Here is a 25,219-nt window from a genome sequence, read left to right as displayed (position 1 = left end):
CCATCAGAAATAGCAATGATGTGTTGTTACTGGTTATAGGCTGTATTTGCAAGACTTAGCCTTTCATGAACTGAAGAAATTCACTTCTAACAAGTCCATGCTTTCCATTAAGCATTGTGGGTTGTTCTTTAACAGAGCTTAAACAACACAACATTCTATATACACTTCACTGCTTAGACAGGTTTGATGGAAGGTAGGAATCAATAATTTAAGTTCTTTTAAAAATATGCATAAGTACATCACAGAGAATATAAAAACTTCAGGGGAAAGGTGATATTATTATTTAATGCCTTGTTGATGAGGTTTATTTTGGTAAGCTTTTGACAGCACAAGGTAACATATCATCTTTGCGTTGACACAAACACTATCAAAATATGAAAGGATGCACAGCAGAAAAAGAACTGCATCTAAAATAAATTTTTGAGAGAGCAAATTTATTTTTTCCTTCCCAATAGTTAGATTTTTTTCGTTAGAATGTTCGCAATGCCTTTACGCAAAATTAAAAAGAATTTTTCTTGTCATAGGTCACTCTGTGCACGTCTGTTTAAAACTCTCAATTTCTTTCCACGTTCCATTCAATGCTGGAAAAAAATTCCTGGGCATTTAAGATGGGGATGGATGTCTTTATTTTTACAGTCTTTTTGCAGCATAGCTGCTTTCATTACTCACTACACTGTGTACACTGTGCCATGCATTTTTACGTTGGAGACCAAGGTGGTATCCTATTTTCCCCCTCTCCTTTTCCTTTGTTTGGTTTGCAATGAACCAACTCTCTCTCTGAGAGCTCCAGAGGGCAGTGTTGTGCTGAAAGCATCGGTTCTCTTGGCTCTGCCTGGACATTTTTTGGGAACCAGGAGGCTGAATGTTATTTACTGAATGTTATTTACAGACTTGCTTGAATGGCTTAAGTCTTAATTCACAATTGCCTTGGATATACACACTTTATGGTTGGGGTCCTTGCAACAAACAAATTAGCTTTGTTTGTGCACATACTATGATCTTTGAGGTTTTTGAAATGCTGTTAGATGAAATCAGTTAAAAAACAGAGATAAAAATATCAGTCACCTTAAATAATGCTATGTCTGATTCACCAAGAAGATTCAATGGGCTGGAATATTAATCTCCCTCCTTGTATCACACTGCAGGGAAAGGAGGAAAGAAGTCATTCCCAAGAGGGTGCAAGGCAATGCCGTTCCCCTTCTCCCTCAGAAGTTCCGCAAAAGAGCAGTTTTCAGTTCCAGTCAAGGCCTCTCAGGAGCATACTGTGAGAAAGCCTGAAGGGAAAGCATCAAACTACACCTCCCCTTCAGGTGTGGTCTCTCATACCTTCCCTCCTACTTCTGCCTCAATGAGGTGTACACCAGAATTGCTACACACCTGGAGAAAACAGGATCACCAGGCCAAACTGCCACTGCCCTCCAGGCTCCTTGCAGATTTTCAGAGGGCATTTTTTCTCATTTTACAGGCATGTTTCACATGAACACTTTGTCTGCGTCTTGACCGTGTGATGCACAGAATGGCTACTGACAAATGGTTACATTCCAGCAGCCTTTCAAACCACCACTCTCCCACTCAGATCCACACATCTCCCTGTCCATGTATTTCTTCAACTTCTTGCCCCAAAACCCCTATGTCTCCTGTCATCTGTCCACATCACTGCTCTTTTATGACCACCCCCACTGCTCCCAGTGGCTTCTGGCACTAATTCCTGTCATCTCTAAGTCCTTTTCTTTCAGATTAAAGTCCATTGTCCACCACCTTTCTCCTGCTGCAGTTCTTCTCTTTGCCCTCCTTACGGTGACCATGGTTTATTCTTTCTTTGGTGCCCAGAGATAACTCTAGCTGCTCAGGGTGCTACCTGGGTTAGAGGCATGAGCAATGACAACAAAGCTGCAGTATTCTAACTCATCAGCCTAAGGACATCCTATGCCACCACAGCTCTCAAGTATAGAAGCACTTGTTTACCCCCTCAGACTGTAGAAATCCCCTTCTGAGCTGTGTGTGGCTTACAGCCATAGCCTGAAGTGTTTGGGTGCAAGCTTGCATTCAGGAGGACACTTTCAAGAGCTGGCATGCCACCTTTTATAAGCATGCCCTTCAAGCAGTAGCAATTGGACAGGCATAGCCCCCATAGCACAGCTGGAACCCACCAGACATGTCCCAGAATACCAGTCTCTTTGGATTCTTTGCAGATGATATGTGTAGGAAGGTACTATGGGATGGTCATTGGGAGCTGAAATGAGAACCTGTGACAAGGGGCATGAAACATTTTTCTGCACATTTTTTTCAGTGAACGTCCATACCACTAAACAATGAAGACAGACTAAAGAGTGGGTGCTGCAAATCTTTACAGATTTAGGATTACAGATTTGGTTCTGGCAAGGTGAATCTACATTTTCACCGGGGCATTAACTCTCTTCCTACAGTGAGACACTCGGCAGCAAGCATGGGGGCATCATGCAGACAAAGCTCAGGACATGAATTAGTTTTTTGTTGAATTTTTGTTGAACAGGAAAAAAAATGATTCAGTTTTTCAGCTGTTGTCCACAAAAACATTGTCTTAAGGCTGTATCAAATGGAAAAGGAGGAAGTATAAAATAAAGAGTGGGGCAGTACTTGGGCAGATCAAGTGCTGATAGGACAGTTGCCATAGAAATACTTAAACCCTGAATTTCCAGTAGCAAAATGTTGCAAGTCTGCTTTTATATTCTTTGTGTTGGATGCTGGCAGAAGTCTCTGCCCTGTGATACTACTAAATTCTATGTGGATTTTGAAGATCTACTTGGAGGTGTCACTTGTACCCACACAGGTGACACGGGTGCCCCATGGGTATCTACAATTGCCTCATTGACATGAACAGCTATTGACAAGGTGCTTGGAACTGCTCACAAGAGAAGTAGGTTTTCAACATCCTCATGAGACTGAGAAATATATCACTCTTTAAAACTGCTCATACAGCACAAGCAGGCTTTGCTATTAGCTCTGTCAATAAACATATCTCGGGATTTGTGACTTGAAGACAGTGATGCTCCATGCCGAGAAGCGGGAGTGGAAAAGAAAATGTTGCCATCTGTTTGCGTAGAAGTTTAAATTCATGCACCAGATCTCCTGCACTGTGAAAGATGAGTCTTCTCTTTTTCTTACAGTCTTGAGAGTTGAGGCAGTGCTCATATAGCGAGACCTGAAAATAGACTGAAACGGTGTTCACCATCAAGCCTCAGCCTCTGATTCAGATGCCTACATTGAAAGCCTCCAGAAATCAGAGAACCTCTCTCCAAAAATATCAATCAAATTATCATCCTGTTTTCTGAAGCTCCACTGACACTCGAGGGAAGCTGGGTTGCTCATGTGAACCCCCAAGGGACACACCAAATCTCCACAGTGCTACTCTTTCCACAGGGTCATTATAGGTCACCTGTGTTTTGCAGGTTTGGGTTCTAACATCATATTGGTAGGATACAATTTCAAATGCGAAGGTTTTAAAATGACACTGCTAAAATTCACCTGAATTATGACAATTCTGCTACCTGACAGAGGTAAATTAAAAAAAACCTCAGGAATCAATACTTGTTTTTATTTATAATAGTTTGTGGTAACCCAGATACAGAATTGCTTAGACAACTGTGACTTAATCATGTGCATCTGCCAGCTTGCATTTTTGCAGGCACATCTACCCTGACAAAAGTTTTTAATATTTAAAATCATGCAGATTATCTATTCAGCCCTCAGAAAACTCACTGTGATTAATTCAGTATCTCAGTTTCAGGCACTTCAACTTCTGACACCTTTCTTCAGGCTACAGAGAGCTTTATTAATTGTACTAAAAATCCTGTGCAAATATTTTTAAAATATTGTTTAGTACTCAGTTAATTTTTTTTACATGAGTATGTTACCATCTATCACTGTTGTCATGAGTCTCGAGATCTCAGTAGAGCTTTTTACTCTGATTTTAAAACACAGTTTTATTCTAAGAGCCTCTGTTTATGCACATTTATCAGTCATGTCTACTCAGAAATGCTTATATCATATCTGAGGTCAGGAATTCAGCTGCATTTAAATTATATGCCAGATGGATGGGCAATGCATACATTTCAGTCCTTTGACAACTTAATGAACATATCTCTTGGCAAGATGTTATCTGAACATCCCAAATCATCTGTCACATTTGTCTCCAAATTTTTGGGCTGTAGTCTACAGTCAGCAATGAAAGCTGACCCCCACACTGTCTCATTGACCTTTAACTGAAAAAAACAATTATTTGCTTCCTAGTGCAGCATCTTACCATGGCCTTGTCAAGTAAATGGGGTAAATAATGATTTATAATGAGTTTCAGAAATCTAGAAACTTTATGTAACAAAATCTCTCACCCTACAAGTAAGTTATTTTGTTAGCCATTTAATTTAACTGGCAAACTATGCAGAAAAAAAGTTTTTAGCACAAATTTTCAAGCTGACCACTAACCTGGTTCCCTCATTTTTGAAAGACTACCTGCAAGTACTGTTGACTATAATCTTAAAGACTGGTCAGGAAGCAGAACTTTAAATAATATTTTCAGTTTCTCAGGAAGGAAAAGTCTGAGACATGTAAGTTGAAATTTCCTGCAGAAGACCAAAACTTGGCAAAACAAGTCAAATAGAACATTTATGATCCGTTTTACCACCTATACACCAACCACATTAATAGTATCTATACTTAAGGGTGATGCATTCCCTTGGGAATTGATTTACTAGTGTCTTAAACTGGAAGCCCAAAATGATCTTGAATTGCTTAAAATTAGTGGATAGCTGAAAAGTTGGCTTAAATGAACCACCCAAGGTCACCTATGCACTGACTTTAGTAGCAAAGCTGCAATGAGAACCTCGAAGTTACTGGCTTTAATCCTAATGATCGCTTCACCAAACAAGACACTACCATTATGGGAGACAATGACAATAAAACACAGCAGTGCTCTCAAATTGCACTAAAACTGCACTTTCACTGTTCTGAAAAGCTATCATTCAGTCTGAAAGTTACCAGAATTGCTGGGCCAACATGATGTAAATATATAGTGTCACAAAGAACGTAGTTTTTCTTAGTAGAGTAATACTGCAAAAAGAGCAAGAGAAAGAATATGGAAAGAGAGCAGAAAATCCTGTTAAAATGTTAGAAAGGAAAGAACAGTAAGTAATGGAAACCATCCAGTCATTCTTCAAGCTCCTACTGAACTCAGATGTAATACTAGCTACTAGACTTTGAGAACACTGAGATGACAGTTCATAGAATCACAGAATAGTTGGGAATCGGAAGGGACCCTTTTAAGATCATCTAGTCCAACCCTTCAGACGTGGGGGGGCAGTTGTCCAGAGCTCACAAGGGTTGGAATCCCTTGGTATCTCTTCTCTTCCTTTTGCCATGGGTTAGCACAACGTCATTGATAAGCAGAACCTTTAAGAGATAACCTGTTCCTGTCCGGGTGCCCCTCACGGCTTGCTCTTGTCATCCTCCTGGCAAGACAGCTGCTCTGTGCTTCTTTGTGCCTCCTTGTTCCTGACTGATACCATTCCCATTTCTTCTTGTCATCCTCTCCACTTTTCCCAGAGTCCTCCATATTCTGGAATGTCAATCCACATCTTCCCACATTGCTCCAAGAACATTCATCCAAATTTGTTCTGCCAGCTTCCTGTCAGCTCTTCTCACCTTCCATCACCCTTTCCAATAACTAGTTCTGACTCTCAACACCTCCTTTACAGTTCATCACCTTCTTCTGTCCTCTCTCTGCTCACCTAACCATTCTGAAATCATGCAGTCTCTTCCTTAATTTGTGAAGAAAAAGAAAAGGGACAGTGGTTTTTATCCCACTGATTTTGGTAACATGCCATTCTGCCTTTTTATTCTACCTCTCCCTCTTAAGCTCAGACTGCAATCACTACCTGGAGTCAATACTCTTGGTTTTCACCAACTGTTTTCATTGAACCTTACTTTTAACATGACCTCTAATTACCTCTTTCTAACCAAGTCTGTGAATCAGTAGTCATTTGCAGTTCCTCTGTCAGCTTCAATGTGACTTCATCCTGCTCTTCTTGGCCTATCATCTTTTTCTCTTTATCAAGAGATTCCAATCTGCTCATGTTGACAGACTACCACTGACAATTATCACTGACAATTACATTTTCAGGGAACAGCCTTTGTATTTTCTCCCAAGCTGCTCTTCTCTTCTGAAAATCCACCCCCTTGTTATTTTTCAATTCTTTTGAAACTTTACTTAAGAAAAAAAAAAAGCGCACTGGAATATGCTGGGAATGCTTTGCTCATCATATTTACCAGCACTGCCTCAAAACAACAGCACTGCCTCGTAATTTCTTCAAATCCCACTTGTCTGTATCCTTCTTATCTTCTAATTATTTACTTTTAGATAGAGGCTGCTATTTCACAGAACCTAACATAAAGGGGTAATTTTCTATAAAGAGGCTATCAAGGACCATGGTTATATAAATACAAATTACAACAGGACTTTAGATTTCAGTGCTGTAAGTGCATTGTTTGAAGACCTTGATATAAAGAAAACAGAACTACAAAGCTTAAGAATGTGAACTGGACCTTAAAAAGTCATTTCTCTGACATGCTGGCCATACATGACTGTAATATATACATCAACTGTATGGCATACATCCACTGTCTTTAGAAATAAAGGTTTATACATAGAATCCTGTCTTCACTGTAAGCTATAGACAATTTATTACTAATTTCAGTATGGTCAAGGATTTTCCATCTGAATCTTATACACACTTTTTCAATATCTGCGAAGGAGAAGACAGGTAGAACATATATAACATTTTGTAGTTATAGTCAGTGACTAGAAATTGTGTTCCAAAGCCAATATTTAAAAGATCACATGCATGACTTATGAAAACATTTTTTTTGTATTGTTTTGTTTTTGTTTTGTTTTGTTTTTTGGTGGCTAGTTTTACATGGTCTCCTCTGAAATTTAGGTGAATAAATTATTCATCAGCCAGCACTTGTCCCTAGATGGCATAACTTAGTCAAAACCACCCAAAACATCCACATTTGCCAAACCTGTCTTGCATGAAATAGAATGAGGATATTTACACAAGGAAAATGCCAAAGCAGAAAATCAACCCTTTCAGGGCCTTCATATATTCAAATATTGTAATAATTATTATCATATCAAATATTTATTTAACTGATAAAAAAGGGTCATAATATTCCCACTGAAAGTGTGTTTACCAGTTAGACTCATGGTCTTCCTGTCTGGGAGGGAGCAATTCTTTTTTTGTGACACTGCCTTTCAGTTAGTACGCCAAGAGGAAAATTCAACATGATGTTTTAATACAGATTTGATTTGCTTTCTCTGATACAAAAGGAACCAAATTTCAGCTTTTGTGACAATGTATCTCTTGGAGGAAGGTCATTTCTGTAGAAGTGCCTCTACAAACAGTGGTGTTGTCTATCTGGTGGTGCACAGGGGAAAGGGAGAATGCTGACAGAAGAACACCCTGTCAGAGCCTTGTGTGCCTGTATGCTAACTATGCCAAAGAACAGGAGTGTCTGACAGATGTGGAAAAACTATGAGGGGCTTCCACACCTATCTGCACTCTTACAAAAAGTCCTCACTCCAAGACTGGGCTGAAAAGGATTTGCTCAACATATGCATTCCCTTTACACACATTTCTTTCTACCTTTTATGAACAGAAACTACTCACAGAAAACACTAAAAGAAAAGTTTCAAAAATTTGACTGTGACCAAATGATCCATCTGGAGCAGATCTCTAGGCTGATGAGCTTAGTGAATGTTATTACCATGCAAGGTGGTTGGTGGAGGAACCAGTCTATAATGTGTACTGCTTCCAGTCCATCTCTAACTAAAATAGGGGGACATAAGGACTCCGCTGCAACATTACACCCCAACTTCCTTCAGATACCCTTACCACTACTTAGGAACTTAGAAGGAGGTTTACAAATTAGTCCAAAAGCATTATTTACAACTATTAACATAAGAAGCTGCTACTAAATGTCCCTTACCTTTCTTGCATCTGCTTTTAAACTCACTTATCATACTCAAGTGTGATACCTCGTGCCCTTCCAGGGCTTGAGCTGTCCCTACTTGGTATCAACTATACATTACAAGTCTACATCAACTATACATTATTTTGGACAGTCTGAGAAATGTATCTATGTGCATATAGACACCCTCTCGAAGCCTATTGAAAGACTGCTTTTGCACATACACTATGACAGATTACATTTACAGGCCTGCTGTGTCATGCTCTCACTGAGAACTAGTCAAGTAAAAAACATCAACATTGATATAAATTACCAAGATCTTGTAGTCTTTATTGAGATGAGTTTCCACAAAAGAGGGAAAATTTTCCTAGAGCAGGGATTGCAGGAACTTACAAGGATTAGGTTTCAAATGGTAAAATACATTCTCTTTTTATTTTTTTGCTTTATGCCCATCTCTTTACAGCTATGAATGAATATGTTAATCAAAATCTTATAGAACTGTACTCGTTTGTGTGTGTGTTTACTTTTAGTTTACATAATTATCTTACAAAAGGAGCATTTCTCCTTTGTGCTAGATGTCTAACGATGTAATTTAAAGCCACAGTTACCAAAATATCCTGTTCCAGCAGTCCCACCACTATTGATTCTATAGCCCAGTCATTACCATAAATTATTATACCTAAATTTCCAGTCTTATGATGTCCAAACAGTCCTTCAGTCAAAGAAATCAAATGCTCCCTGTGATGTGTCCTAAAAATCTGCATTTAGTGTTTTGGAATAAACAGGAAAAATATCCAAAACTTAAAAGGCCTTCACAGAAAAATCAGGAAACACATGATTGTAGAGTGCCTTAATTTCAGAAATAAGATTTGTGTGTTTGAAACACAGGAAATGCTTATGGAAATGAGCAAGAAAAAACAGCAATACATATCTGCATAATTAGTGCAAAGCTACAAATACATTTGACTATTAGATATGTATTTTAAAGAATATACAGACTTGATTAAGCAGCACATCAAATGTTCAACTGGCAATGGGTGGGACAGAATAGAGCAACTGAGATGGTATGCATTTTCAAAACAAGCAAACAAAACCCGCAAACAAGGTCAAGAATGAAACAGGTCTTCTCAGCCACCTCTGAGTGCACCAAGAGGGCATGAAATCCGAAGGAGCTAACAAATCCCAAGCATTTCTCTCTTGGTTGTCTAGGAGTTTCTGATCTCTGCTAATGCTGAATTTCTCCCATGGGAATTCAGAGCATGTGCAACCAAAGTCCTGCTAAACTCAACATGGAGCAGGCTGCAGGCCTGTGGTGGGCCATTCCACAGAAGATGGTTTCACTATGGGACAACAGCAGGATTTTAATCGGCTCCTAAAATGGTACGAATACTTTTTTGCATGCTTCCACCTTCTGCATAGAGTAGTCATTGATATCTGTGCCACCCTTTTATACTATCTCAAGAGCCTGATCCACCAAGATTATTATACTGCAAAACTTTCTATTTTTAGCCATTTCTTCAGTTTGCATAAGGATGTAAGCATGCCTGAACTTGATAGTTATGGAAATAAAATACATACACATCTTTAACCAGACTGCTTTTTAACAAAGGGGAAGTAGAATTCTTGTGAAGTAGCACAGAATAGTTTTGAATAATCTCTGGAGACAGTAATTTGCCTAACATTTGGAGAAGTATTGTACCTAATGCAGAGTTCGAAGTTGATACCAGATAAATTCTGGTTTTATATCGCCTGTGCTCATCATATACAAAGCATAGTACAGAACCTGTGATTCAAAGAAGTCTCTCATTGGGCTGCATCAGCCACCTCACTGTCTAAAGACACTGTTCTTTAAGTACATAAATCAATAAGTACAGAAGATGTAAGTAATGATTTTGTTATCTAAATTTCATAAAACATGTAGATGACTATAATTACTTCATTTCAAATGTCTGAAGGTAGTTGTTACTTATTTCCTTTCTAGACTGCTAAAAAAAAATCTAACTTATTTACTGTGACACTCCTTTGATCATCATATAGTTATATAATTACACAGTTCAGTTGAACAAAAACACCACCAAAACAGTTTACTATTTATAATGAGCAATTTTTTAAGTTCACCCTTCTTTTTCCACACTGCCTAGTTTAAGACTTTATCCATTTAAATGGATAGCTTCATCATACTTTTTTCTAAATGGAAAATATGAACTATTTTCAGCCCACTCACACGAAGTCTCAGTGTATAACATCAAACTCTTTGATTTGCGGCATGTGCGTTGCAAAATGTCCTGTTTTCAATGACCATGGCCAGACTATACTTAGGATCATTGCTGATTTAAATCACTGATTTCTTCACACTCAAAATCACTTCAGTATACAAAAGCAAAGAAGTTCTATTGAATTTTAATTTTGAAGAACAGTATCTCAGACTGAGCCTTCTCTTTTCTCTGAAAAGTCAACCAGATTACTAGTGTGCACTCACAGAGCTCTCAATGAATATAAACTAGAAGGAAGTTGCCTATGTGCTATGCAGAATTGTACAGGCAACTCTCAGTTGTATGTGGGTGTGTAACCCAGGTTGCAGATTAGCAGTGCTATGCTAAAACAAAGCAGAAAAAAAAGGAAAAACACCCACCATTCCTCTCTGAATTTCTGATCTCACCTTTTACTTGAGTTTAACTCCATTCTTTGATAAATGTAATACACATAAGAAGTTCTTATCTAATGTGAACATGTTTTGTATTACCTGTGTGTTAGCTTTATGTGGGTTACTGTGTAACCATGGAAGAGCCCAGCAGCCCACAGGTTTATTTAACATTTGCTACAAACCAATTACTTGCCAAAATACCTCCCTAACTCAAAACCTCAAAAATTATCAGAGTTCCCTTTAATATTATTTTTTTAAATCCATGAGTGATAACAACCTGCTGCAATACTGGATTCCTATTAATGTACATAAAATGTTGACATGCTCGAAAGTCAAAGCAAAACAAGTGAACAAACACAATGCCCTCAGAAGCACGCAGAGTGGAATCCTCTGCCCCCAAGGCCTAGAGACTGACAAAAAGCCATTTAATAATAAGACTTTGTAGCTGTACCAAACCCCTTGACTTAGTTGGCTAACTGTACATTTATTTATTTAGAGAGTAATTAACACAGATTATGCTTTTAAAATAAAATATGCTCTTGGGCAATGCAACAAAAACAGTAGTTTACTTGTGAAAAATTTGTGAGAGGGAAAGTTGTTTCCTGCTGACCCCTCCCCATACTCATTTTTTCTGCATAATATAAACAGCATCTACTTTGTGAGCAAAGCCAAAAGGCAGAGATACCCAGTGTGCTAGCCAAGTGCCCTAAGATCCATGAACTACAAAGGCAGCTGGAAGGAACTGGCAGTCCCTCTCTATCCTCAGGAAGGGAACCCAGACACAGAGAAACCCTGGGAAGCTGCTGCAGGAGGAGGAGTGGCTGAGACACTTCTCAAGGAGCAGGAGAAACACAATACTCAGTGCATGAAACATTTACTCTTGTAGAAGGATTGATGGAGAGGCTGCTGAAGGGCCAGTGGGGCAACAGAGGGCAGGAAAGGAATGGGGGTAGACAGCCTTTTCTTCAGGAAATCTGGTCTTTTTTTTTTTCCTCTCATCAGAAAATTAAAACCATTGACTTCACATTACCCATGAGCAGTAAAGATCAATGCAGATATAAAATACTGGGATATTCTTTGCTATTTTGAAAAGAAAGGACTAATCTACCAGTCTTGTAGTCTAGCTCTGGAAATAGCTTAACTCTTGTACTAAAATGAAAGCAAAAGGCTTTTCACACTGTGACACTACAGTATACTGAATCGGAATGAACCTTCTTGCTCCTTTAAATTTATACCTTAATACATTAGTTTTGATATGCTGACTAGGATCAAAATGACACTGATGGCAAAAAGTGCAAGCACTGCTTTAATTCATGTATACATACAGCTCTTGTAGGAATCACTTTAAACTACTTGAGACCCTGTACCAGTCTGTTTCACTGAGTAATAACTTTGCATAAAATCTTACTTTATATGTTGGCTTTTAATTTCACTGAACATCCCCTTGTCCTTTTAACATTGGAGAAAAATAAAACTAAATACTGGCACAATTCTAAAAATCCACTTAATAAAAAAGTACCTGCCCTTTCTCAGGTAGCAATACAGTATTGTCATATAGCCAAAGAAATTATATTCATATCAAAAGAAAAACATTTATCAAAATATTTGCTTTCATACTTGTTTACTGTTTATTATTTTAATTTACATCGGTTGCTGCTTGCAAAACTTCCAGGGAAATAATTTAATTTTTTTCCCACTGCATAGTAAATACAGCCTTCTTAGTATTTCAGAAGTATAGTACTATAGAAATGCTAGGGCCTGCTTCTGCTCCAAATGAAGTTAATGGGAAAACACCAACTGACTTTATTAAGAGTTAGGTCAGGCCCCAGATTTGCAGCTTTTGAAACTCCATAGTTGAAAATTTTCTGGCTGATCCTCAGAACTGACTACTTCTACAACTATATACTATTTACAACCTTATTTATATGTACTTCTTTATTACAATATGTAATATCAATGTTCCTTGTAAAGGTTACTATTTTAAAGAAATTAGACTGAAGTTATTGCCAATCAACCTTTTAATAAACTTAAGTGGGATGACTTTCAGAATTTTTCTCAACATACGATCCAGTTTTTATTCTCTCCTGCTATCTTTGACAATTGCTTAACTACCTTAATTTCAAAGTCTTTTTCAGTGTAATAAAAGTGTTCTTTTGGTAGTAGTTTATTGGTCCCATTTCAAATTATGTTCTGAAACATTCCTATACTGATGAGGACTCATTATTTTAGCAATTTTTCTGTTTCAACACAGTATATAAAGCCATGCCTCTCAACCAATCAACCTCAGTATAAAAGTGTTAAGTGAGGTCAAACAGTTTGCTCACCAAATATTTGATTAAGTTGTTTGATCACATATAGACACAACTGTCTGAATTGCTGCATACGTTGGATAATGTTATCATACAAATTTAAGCATTTCCATTATTGACTGCTGCTCAGGTATCTATATGTTAACTTGCTGGTCATAAAACTGCAACAAAGGACAAGATATACCAATACTGAATTAAGACCTCTAGTCTTGTCTCTCCCAAAAATTAAGAAAAATCTGGGTTCTTTATGACTGATCAACTCATGATTTTGTGCTTCAATTATACACATTTTCCAAAATTAAACTGTGAAGTTAATGTCAAATACTGTGTTGTAACTTTAAATATAACTGACATATTAGAACAGAGAGATGGGTAATTATGATAAACTACACAATAGTGCTACTGCAGATAATATAATTTATCAATCCTGTGGTCCCCATCATTCATGCATTTACATTTTGGGAATACAGTGACTGCAAAGGATAATAATTCATAATGGCTACATTCTCGGTACTTCATGCTAGCTCACTAGACAAAATAAAAAAGGTTAATTGTATAACTGGAAAAATGTAAAATTTTATTCCAAGAAAATTAACAAGCTACACAGGTAAATTTTGGCAAATGCAACTTTATATTGAAATCCACACATCTGTATCTTAAAGAAGGAAAGACTCACAGACTCTAATGTATTTCTAAAATACTAAGAAATCATATTATATGCTTTCACAAGTTAAAACTTAAATAATTTAAAACAACCAATACACCAAAATGTGCAGAAAATATAAACAAGACTGTGCCTTCAGTAGAATAAATGCTTCACAAATTGTGCAAGATATCATACTAAGGCTGCGGTCTCCCCATGACAGCTGTCTTAAAATATAAACATACATCAACTGCCTGTGTTTCTCAGAACAAACTAGAAAGGGCGGCACACCTAGGAAAAAAAAAATCATATCATCCCAATGATGTGCATATTGATTTTGGGAACCATTGTAGTAAAAAGGAAAAAAGAGGACTAAGTGATCTTTCATGCACTCCCAAATGACTGACCAGAGTTATTGATTCAATTTTCCTTGCTTATTTGCTTCAATGCTAAACAAAATGGAAGATACTAGATAACCCTTTAAGGCAACATGTGTTTATTCTGTATAATTGTAACTGTTCAATTATGACTGGATATTATCATTAACGTTGCCTAACAGACTGATATCTAGCTTTTTAAAAAATATAAATAAGAGTCTATTAAACTTTATACCAAATCAGCAGAAAACACAGAATACAGTTAAATGTTAGTAATTTCACTGTTAAGGAAAATGGTAATTAGAAAGAGTAATATATTTGGAGAAAAAAAAAATTAAAGTCAAAATCTGAACAAAAATACTGCTTTGGAATGCTCCCCAAAACTTACTCACAAGGCAAACAGATTTGTAAGTGTGATAATCCAATAATGCATGGCACATCTTTAATCAGTTACAGTACTTGAGTCCCCAGTTTTCAGTCTTTGCAAAATAATAATTGTATGAAATGTTTTAAAGGTCTTCAGATGTCTAAAATTAGTTTTATCAACACATTAACCTCATATCAACTTAATTTATTAAAATGTCCAATGCTAATCTTTTTGATGTTCTTATTTTATGTAGTGATATACACAGCATTTAGCACTGATACTTAGCACCTGCTACTTTCATAATCTAGATTTCAACCACATAAAGAAATTCAGGGCAGTAGTTCAGTCTTTTGTTCTTAATTACAAACCTTCAGCAGTGGTCAGCAGGAACATGTTTAGGTTTAAAACAGGATTAGAGGTGAGCTATTGCAAAGACTGCAGAATGTTGCCCAAATCCTTAGAGCTGCTGACATCCCATTCTTGATTTTCTCCTCAAGACATGGCTACAGGCCACAATTGCTTAGCAGAGAATGGTAGTGTTTCACAAGGCTAAAGATTTACAGATGCTCCCTCATATAACACAGTAAGGTTCCCTTGGTAACCTGGATTTTCTGCAGTAAAGAAGGGTTGTGCTGAAACAGCGCCTCAGCTCCCTGTTGGAGAAAATGCAGACAAAAGGATTGATTCCAGCTTGGGCAAAACTCATCCAGACAGCGGCCGTTAGAAATCCCCCAGGTACTACAGGCCCTCTTGCAAAAACTCTCCAGTAACAGGCTACCAAATAGGGACCCCACAAGGTCAGAAAGAGGAATGTCATGATGTAGAACATTCTGCTGATTCTCTTCTCCATTTTGAATTCATCTAAAACCAGTAGCCTCCTTCTGCCTGTGGTGTTCGCGTTCTGCCTGATTCCCAACAAGGTTGGAGGTGTGGGACCCCTTCCGAATCCAGCCAGCCAATTAGCAGCTGCTTGACCACTCGCACCAGGACCATGAAAAGTCCAGTTCTGGCTCACTGCTGCAACAAACTGGACTGGCTTCATTTTCCTGCGATCGTGAACAAAAAATATCAGCTTGAGGTAGACAAGCTGTGTGGCTAGGAGGATAAGGGCAAGAAGAAGCATAAATCCCAAGGAATCATTAGCCCTGAAGGAACGGTGCTGGAAAGTGCATTGGTCTTCCTCCCTAATGAATGAGTAGGTGCCCACGTCTAAAACTGGGGGGAAAGCCATGGCTACAGAGAGAGTCCACACCATACAGATAACAGCCAAACAAGTCCAGAAGGTCAGTCTTTTTGTATAAAAACGGTGGTGGGCAATAGCTAAGTATCTTGTGACGCTTATGCAGAACAACATGAAAGCAGTGTGAAAGCAGGACAAAACCCCCAAAAAGGCAATCACTTTGCAAGTAAGAGTCCCATACGTCCACGTCGAGCCATTTTTTACCGAGGTGAAAACAAAAGGGAAACAAATTGCAGATCTGAGGATATCTGAGCAGCAAAGATCCAACAGGAAGTAGTAAGGAGCTCTATGCAAGGTCTTATCTTTGACTAGCAAAATGGAGATCAGAAGGTTACCCACCACACTGACTCCTATTATGAAACCCAGTGAAGTCAGTTTCAGAAAAGCTGTTAAAGGAGAGAGATTTTGTAAAATGTTGTCAGCTGCATGGCTGTAGTTCGCCATAGATGGATGGATGATATGTATATTGCCTCAGTCAAGTCTCATGATCTATATTTAAGAACAAGGAAAAAATAGATCCATACATCTTACTGAAAATGTAATCCACAAACAGAACTGATCTTGTGTCTAGTCATACAGTACATCCTCTTCTTTCTGATTTGTCATGCCATCAAAATATCTGAAAAAAAATCGAGCTATCAGTTCTTAAGTTAACACAAAATTATGTCAGAAAGTGCTATCAAAGATGTTAATTTATGGAGAACCAAATGAAGTTGTAAATTTGAGTACTATTGTTTGTTTTTTAAAAATATGAGGCTTTTTTTTTTTTTTACTGACTATTCAGTATGATTGACTATTGGCAGATTTGGCTTCTTACAGTTTCACGACTGACCAATGCCCCTTATATTTGGTAGCACATATAATTTCACAGTTAAAGCCTCAGAGATTTTATGAATCAAAAGATTCCCAGTTTGCAAGCCCAAGAATTAATCACTGACATATTTTTTTAAAAAATCCCCAAAGACTGCTGATGTTTTGACATTACCTACATTTATTTTATGGCTACAGTATTTGTCAATGTTTTAAGAGGCAACTGCTGTGTTGATATGGATCACACCCAAAGAAACCCTGCAGAATTTATGTTTTTTAACCCAAGTCACCAAAGCACATTAATCACACAGTGTTAGTTTATGCATTTTGTAAGAGAAACAGTATTCACTATCCCCCTCCCTTCCTGCTATAAACCATAATTTTATCATTTAAGCTTTTAGAGAAACAGGTATCTAGACAGTCGATAGCAGCATGCTTTAGGGTGTCGTCCCCCCGGCCTCCCCCCCTTCCCCCGTGCTTTAATGCAAATCGTTAAAGCCTCGACATAATTCATAATAAGCAACGGTCAGTGTAAATACTGAGCAAAAATAGGCAGCACAGCCAAGATATAATGCCCATCCTTTCAGGAAGGCTAGATTTGGTTATGCTTAAATAAACATATAAATTGGGGGGGGGGGGGGGCTGGTTTTTTTTTTGGGGGGGGGGTGTTGGGGTTTTTTTTAGCTAATTAGGACTCCGCGATTCCCATTAATCCTCCCAGTGAATCGCACCGGAACACATTTCATGCAATAAAATAAAATTAAATTAAATTAAAAAAAGAACTGTCTTGCTCCCCCCCCCCCCCCCCCGTTTTGTTTTGTTTTTCTTTTTTCTCCCTCCAGAGCCAGGGACAGAAGCCACAGCAGGCATGATCAGGCTCCTTCGTTATTCACACGAAGTGTTTCCTATGCCACCTCGGGTGTACAAAGGATATTCCCACTGAATCCCAGCAAAATCCTTCCATTCTTACCGTCCACAAAAGAGCCTGATTGCTGCTGTGTAAACAGAGGCTGATCAGATCATGGCATCGTTTTAAAACCATGAAATCAGGCTCCCCCTCCCCCCTCCCGCCAGCCCCGCCGCTCCCCCTCCTCCGAGGAGCTGTCCCCGCGGCGGCCGGCCCTGCCTCCGCACACACAGCCCGCACGCCGCACACGCACCGCCGCTGCTGCCACACTCACACCGCCGCGGACACACGCACTCACGGCCCCGGCCGCTCCCCCACGCCCGGCCATGCAGGGCTGGACTGCGCCGCGCCGCGAGGCGGCCCGGGTGCCGCTGCCTGGCATCAGCCGCATCTGCCGGAGCCGTGCGAGAGCCCCCCGCGGCGGGGAGCTGGGGAGAGCGGAAGAGGCATTGTCTGGGAGGGCTTCCATCATGCCACTTCTTTGGAAATAACCCCCGCACCCCTGAGCGGGAGAGCCTTCTCAGCACGCACCTGCAGCCGCGGCAGCCCTCGGCGCCCCCAGCCCCTCTCCTCCTACCTGTTGGTGCCGGAGATCCCCACATGCCAGAGATGCTCCTTCCCGCCGACCGGGGGCTGCTTTACCCTGCGGTCTTTTCTATTTTCCTCTACCGTCATTCATTCTTCTTTCTTTCAAACCTTTTCCTTTTTCCAAAGTATTTTTTTTTAATTTCCTTTTTTTTTTTTTTTTTTTTTTTTTTTTCCTCGGTACCTTGGCTGAGGATCCAGTCAGCGGCTCGGGCGGCGCATGCTCGCCGCGCCTCCCCCCCGCGCGCCGAGCCCCGTCCTCCCCTGTCGCAGCGCCACAATCTCTCCCTGTAACGCAGCAGCGGCGGCGGCCGCCTCAATGAGGGCACGGCAGGCTCGGCGGCGGCAGCCGCCGCTGTCTCAGAGAGGGCACGGCAACCTCCGCGGCGGCAGCAGCAGCAGCGTCCTCAGTGCTGAGCAGGCAGCCCCGGCGGCAGCAGCCTCCTCAGTGAGGGGACAGCAGCATCCTCAGGGACGGGAAGGCAGCCTCCTTGGCAGCACGTTCCCATCGCGATGTATAGGCGAGCTGGATTTATTGGCGAGCCTGGGCAAGCCAGTGAGGAGAGGGAGGGGAAGGAATTAGGTCCTGCGCTCCTTGTTTATGCCTCTGGGCTCCCCCTCCCGCCCCATTCGCTTACAGCGGGGGTCTGGAAGCGCCCGCCGCGCTGCGCGTCGCAGCCTGTCAGGAGAGGGACCGGGCGGTTTCTTCAGCTGCCGCTGCTTGATCCTCCTGCTCGTGGCTCGTTTTCCTTCCTCCCGATTCCCACCCGGTGAATTCCTTCTTCCTGACCCCCGAGCCGGGGAGGGCTCCTTAACAAGTGCCGTTGTTCGCGGAGGGCGCATTCGCCGCGGGGCCGTGAGGAACACCGCACCTTTCCTCCTGGCAGCCCGTGGAGCAGCTTCCCGACGCGCAGCCCGAAGCCGGCGCAGAGCTGTCAGCGCGCTCGCTGCATGGCGGCGGGGATGAATCTGCTGTCAGCCCGTTCCGTCCGCGGCAGGGCCGGCGTTCCCCGTCGGCGCGCAGGGCGGCGGCGGCGGCCGCCGCGGAGGAGCGTCCGCCCGAGCCGGCGGCCGGCGGGGATCGATCCCGAGCCGTCCCGATGATGTCATGCGGGCCGGTGGGCCGGGGCGGCGGCGCCGGGAGGCGGCGGGCTGTAGCCTGGGCCGCCGCAGGGGCCTCCCGCCGGCCCCCGCACCCGCTGGCACTGACCCTCGCTGGTGCCACCGCGGCAAAACCAGGAGGAAGCGGGAAGGGTTGGGATCCCTCCGCCCTCCCGCCTCTTCGGTCTGTATGGAAGTTTATCCGGGAGAAGTGGGAACACGAAAGCCGTGCCCCAAGAGTAATTCGCTTTGGCTGCAAGGCACTTGAGGAACGGCTTGTTTTGGGTCGAGAGATTTGGATCCTGAGGAACTTCTTCGCTGGGAGCTTCCATTCAAGCCAGAATAAATCCTTCTGTGGGACAGATTTATAGGGTTGATTCATAATGTGTGTCACATCTGTGAGACCGTTAGTAGACTACAGGCATTTTTTAAGGCTGTTGTCAGGTTTGGGTTCTTTTTTTTTGACGCTCACTAAAAGGCATTGGAATTGGTTGCCAAACCACAAAATTAGCTTCATTAGCAGCCTGACCAAGCCTAGAGGTCTGCACCCACTGGAAAATACACTTATTTAAAACCAACGTCGCACTCTTTCAACCATGTGGCTTGTTTCAGATAAAATTTATTCTTAGGCAGAAAACTGATACAAAGCTCAGGTACCACACATTTTTTTTTTTTTTTTCTGCAGACGTAATTATGAGGACATGATGGTGCTTATCTGTGGGGTGGCAGAAGTTAGCTTCACTTTTAAAAACTGGCATTTTGGGTGGTTGTTATATGTACTATGACAAGTTGCATTTCTCATGTCACAATCACCTAAGCTATGCAGACCCCTCAGGTATCCTTTCTTTGTTGTTAAATATATGTATCCACAGTGACACAATGACCTTTGAAGTAATTCTTAAAATGTGAAGGGCAAAGAAGTAGCTTTAATGGTCTAATATAACAAAGAGTTCTCCAAATGCTATGCATGGAAATGAAACATTTGCAATGCAAGATTAGGAAGATTTATAATATGTGGTACTGAATGACTATAGTATGGTCATGGTCTGGGCCTATTCTTACACTCTGATGAATGGTGATTTTTTTGTTAGGAGTAAACAATGCAACACAGTCATAATTGTCATAAAAAGATCCAGTGCCATAGGTTTTAACTTTTTTTTTTTCTCTCTGGGCTTCCTTTTAGAGACATTACAAAATTACATTGGTATATAATGTTTTAAAAATTGCTTTTCTTTTAGACCTGTAACAAACTGCTTAGAAGTGATCTGTGAACTTTAGAATCCATTCAGTGTAATCCATTCAGCATAAATCCATTTGTTGTCATAGGCGTAACCTGAGAAAAAGTGTTCTAATTTTGTTCAGCAAAACGTAGGCATTTAGATTGAAGTGCCACATAACAAAGTTAGTTTCCTATCATAGAAATCACTGAGAAAGAGATGCATTAAGGAGAGGATTATCTCATTCTGAGACATAAATCTAAAGTCCATCGTATGGCTTGAACTCCATTCTGTTTGTTGTAAGGGTAAAGTCAGTCAAGAGAAACCTTTGTGGCAAAATAAGAGAGTGGAGTGACATCATGCTGTGTTAAACTGTTGCACAGGTATCAGGTCATGTCCTCCATGTAGGGAAAAAAATCCAAGAGTCATCGGGCTGAGAATCTGGAAGGTGAAGGCAGATGTCAAAGATGGCTCCAGGAAGCAAGAACGGTTGGAAGGCAGGGAGAAGAAATAAAAGAGTAAGGACGGATGATGAGGTCTGTGCTAACTAGTTCTTCAAAACAGCTGGACTGTTATGAGATATGAAAGGTTCAGGAAAAAAAAGTGTGAGGCAGCCCATGTTGCAAAGTGAGCGAATTAGGGATAGCTAAGGAGAATTTCTTGGGGTTTTGGCACAAGGAAGAATCCTGAATCTTGAATAAATTGCCCACCACACAATGAAGGGGGAGGGGGGTACACTAAGGGCAACACAAAGCAGACTCCAAAACATAGAGGACCTGTGGTTCCAAACAAGCATATCAGAAGTGATTACTCTTAGAGAAATAAATGTCTTTCCTTGACTTTTTTTTCTTTTCCTACTTATGTACTACTGTGCACCATGAAGGAAGGGTAGAAGAAGAGAGTGTAAGTGAAGTACAAGCACGAGCACAAGAGGATTCATGTACCTTATTAGAGTTAGCAGTAGACTGATTAGAACTTTCACTGGAAAATGAGAGAGGCAAGACAATTTCACTGATTTTCTGATTTAGATCAAAGATCAGAGCCATCTCCAGGTTTGGACAACTCTACTATGAAGTTCTTGAGAATTATGGCACAGAGCTCTTTCATTTGCTCCTGTTTGAGTTGTTTAATTATCGTGGCCAAGAAAATAACTGGTGACATACTCAGCTTTGTAGGTGGTGACCGAGGATTCCAAGTCTTTGAGTTTTTTTCCAAATTAGGTACTATTCAAGAATGACCAAGGAACACTGTTTAGTGAATTGGATCCACTAAATCTGTTCCCAGATCAAGATCATCTTTTTGGAGAACTCTACTTTGATATTCTCCATCTTTGATATCATCTGCAGGTCTGGGCAGTTCACTCCCATGGGGGGATGCTTGGGTGCACATGGCCAAGGAGCCAGGAACTTGAGTGCAGAGGTGGGGCACAGTTAAATACTATTGCAGAGGAATTTGTGGGTGTGTAAGCAGCATTTGGGGTACTTGCCATCTGTTTCTTTTGAGTATATGTGCCCTGAAATTCTGTACCACAGTTGTGAACCAGGTGAGGATTCCCATTGTTTTGAATCTTCTCCTCAGAATGGGAGAGGTTTTTGAGAAGTCTGACACTGAGAAACCTCACTAATGGAGTCTGAGATAGAGGTTGTGTTAGAAGAAGGGCTAGTGATGACAGTTGAAAAGATGGGGTGAGATATTGTAGTCCCTAAGGTCAGTAATGTCTCTCATTTTCAGTGGAATGAGGATTTCAGCATGGGGCTAGAAGTTGTCAATAGCTAAAATCTAAAGTACTCAAATCCCTTTTGTCTTGAACATTTCAGTAATTAACGTTTTTACTGACTTGAAATTTATATATATGCAATGTCAACCCATTCTGCATAATGTAAATTTAAGCACTGCAGGATTTTCCAGTATTTCCACAACACAGGAGAGATGATCTAGAAGGTGTGCCCACCCCTGTGCAGAGGCCAGCACAAGATTTATGTATTGCTTGAGAATCTGTGATAGATGCTACTAAAGTGCATCCTTTTCAAAGGGCTCAAGGAATTTTTTCAAGGGAACTTTCTTGCCCATGCAGTAGATTTGTGCAACTTTGGAATAGTATTTAAGTTGGACTTATATAGTACAGAGACCTGTGTAGGACCCCTGCACCACAGAGAATGTCACCTGCAATATATTTGGTTCTTATCCTTAGTAAAGTGTTTTCAGAGTAAAGACATTTGTTGGCAGTGTCTGGCTCCTGGGTTGGCTCTCAACACAAACATAAATTTCACCCCACACTGAAAATTTCTTTAGTAGTCTCTGCCTCAGTGAGGCATGTTTTCACCTACAAAAAATTACATTCATGTGAATATAACAATTCTTATGGATAATAATTATATATTTTTAATGTTAACATTTAGCCATTAATGTTAACATTTACTCTCTGATGTTTTATAAATGTTTCCTAAAAACATTTAATTCAGTATTTAAAAAAATTCATGGTTGCCTTTGAAAATTAATTTTGGTTCTTAAAAGTAGGTCTATGTTGCACTTTCACACAGGAATACATGAAGATTTAAATGCAAATACACCTACCTGCCAAACATATGAAAAATGCTTTGTCCTGCAGAGGAAAACTGCTCTGTGTGACTCTAATGGGAGTGAGGCACCTATATGCTTCTAAAAATCCCTCTAGATACTTTCCGGTGTCCTTAGGCTTCTAAATATCTTTTACCAGTTTGTTTACTAGGACTGCATTTGAAAGACTGGACACATCTTTTGCATCTAGGTTTTGTAGATAAACTGCTACATCAGTATTGCAGTGTTCAGTTCAGTTATTGTGCAATTCAGGTAGTGTGCACATGGAATTACTTGGCTTCACTTGCATATCAGGTAGTTAAAAATGCTAATGAACTTAACGGTGGCTGTGAGTAATTAACAATGTTATATTGCACTGCTAATTACTTGTGCCTGCAAAAAGATAAGGTACATTTTTTAAATTGCTGGACTTCAGAAATGGTGGGTTTACATATATGATTAGAAGGAAAAAGAAAAAAGAGAGTGTTAGTGAGTCAGAGAAAGGTTCAGATGCTGTCTCTTGTTTGTGCACCATATATATATTGTCCTGTGCTGAAGAATTACCGAAATGCTTGTTTTCACAGCCAAGGATGAGTGATAACAAGTGACTTAAAGTAAGATACAGCCAGTCACATCCACAGTAGTGCAGATCGATGACTGAGCTCCATAGAAGGAAAAAGAAAGGAACTTCATAGTATCTGAAGAAGTAGTTTCAAGGAGGTGCATTTGTTGAGATAGTATTTTTGAATGGTTGAGAATACTCGAGAGTATTTCTCTAACATTTTCATCCTGGATGTCTCCATGCAAATATATAAATAATGTAATACTCAAAATGTAATCTTTATGCAATTTGTTTAGTTCAAGTTTTGGGTTGTTTGGTTAGATTTTTTTTCATAATAGAGGGTAGGCACTATCTTGTATGTCCGTATAATCAGTCTTTTAATGTGAATTATTCTGAACTTGCAGTTTTGTTAGTGGGAAACATTGAAATTCTTATTCCACCGACAGTTTTTAGTTACAGATGCCTCAGTAACAGTGCCTACAGCAGGACCCTGAGCTACTGACCTCAGGAAGACTATTTTTACCTGCATGCCAGAACATCAAGAGAATGTGAACCAAGCTTAGTGAAGTTCCTGCTATATGTCTCTTCACTCTCTTTCTATGCCAGAAAACCTGTTGGTGTTTTGGTAATTGAATGTGGAACAGGAGGGAGAATACTTTCTTCTTTCTCTATACAAAAATTAAAATACCATTCCTTACAAATCTTGTAGATGGGATTTGTTGAAGCATATGCATAGACACAAGGAACAGTTTTACAGAAATACTGATTCATTTATTTAATGTATTTTCATCTGCACTTTAATTAATGCAATTAATTGTAGATCTTTTAGTCTTTCAACCACCGTAAATACATTCCATTCACTATTTGTTTTTCTCTGCATGACATACGGTAATGTGAATACATTGCTGTGGTACAATTCAACAACCAAAATATTTGAAAGCAGCTGAACACATTTGGAATTCATGACTAAATCACCATGGGTGAAAAGCATGATTTTTGTGTGAGGCTTATCTAACAAATAATATGAAAAAAATCTAATGAGGCACGGGTAGAAAGTATTCCAGAATTTAGAAGCTGAATTGGGAGCACTGACCCATGGCCCTGCTAATGACCTTTTGTTTCTGATGCATGGCTAAGCAACCTTGGCCTCTTCAGTGACTGTTCTCCTGTTTTACCATATGACACTGTATCAATGACTTTTGGGTAGAAAGGGAGCACTCCCGTACAAGAAAAGATTTCCTGTCAATGCAAGTCAGCACCTCAGGACCACTAACATGGAAAGCTCTGTTAATTTGCTGCAATGGGGGCATCTGTTCCAGTAGTTTTAGAAGTGTTGTCTGTTAGCTTTAGAAAGCTTGTAGATTTTTTTTTTTAAACAAAGTAGTTTGTGTTTTTTGTGCACCTCACCCCTTCTCAGGTATTATGTTTTATAGTCCTTTTGTCTATGTGATTTTAACATTTGATTTTCAGTAAAATGCTTTCCCACAGCTGTACAATACTCCTGGTTTACCTTCTAAATGGAAATTCAGGTCTTGAAATCAGCTAAGCCTGCTGAAGCACAGAGCAGCTCTGCAGTGTCATGGTCATTAACAGTGCCAATCACAGCATTCAGGAACACATTTTTCCTATCACCATTACAGGCGCCAGTGGAACACTGTGGAGCAAAATGAATGGGGTTACTGACATTACAGAACAGAATGCTTGCCTTGAGAGACAAACTTGAAAATGCTTGAGAGATGGGAAAGATGACTTCTTCCAGCTGAGCTGTGTCCAACATTTTTATACATCTAATATAAAGCAAAGACAGACTTATGTGTGATGCACATAACTTTAGCTGTTATGTAAACCTTGTCTATCCCAAGCTCGCTCATAGTTTTCCAACACATATGGATATGTGCAG

At 40.2% G+C, this 25,219-nt stretch overlaps 1 protein-coding gene across 2 annotated transcripts; it reads right to left on the bottom strand.

The window, feature by feature from the left end:
* Window positions 1–11,868: 11,868 nt before the first annotated feature.
* On the bottom strand, window positions 11,869–19,083 carry GPR85 (G protein-coupled receptor 85). 2 transcript variants are annotated; one of them, XM_066183062.1, is made up of 2 exons: window positions 17,876–19,083; window positions 11,869–16,200 (listed from the first exon to the last, which is right to left on the bottom strand). In XM_066183062.1, the coding sequence occupies exon 2, from the start codon at window positions 16,023–16,025 to the stop codon at window positions 14,913–14,915; it is 1,113 nt and encodes a 370-aa protein (XP_066039159.1). In that variant the 5' UTR covers window positions 16,026–16,200; window positions 17,876–19,083; the 3' UTR covers window positions 11,869–14,912. The 2 variants fall into 2 exon arrangements, with proteins under 2 accessions (XP_066039159.1, XP_066039160.1); XM_066183063.1 differs by having other exon boundaries at window positions 11,869–16,175.
* Between the last annotated feature and the right edge of the window lie 6,136 nt (window positions 19,084–25,219).

This window comes from Chamaea fasciata, unplaced genomic scaffold (assembly GCF_029207755.1).
Source record: "Chamaea fasciata isolate MVZ Bird 193981 ecotype frontalis unplaced genomic scaffold, bChaFas1.0.hap1 SCAF_5, whole genome shotgun sequence".
NCBI classification, from domain to species: Eukaryota; Metazoa; Chordata; class Aves; order Passeriformes; family Sylviidae; genus Chamaea; species Chamaea fasciata.
This window is presented reverse-complemented; position numbering and strand designations above follow the sequence as displayed.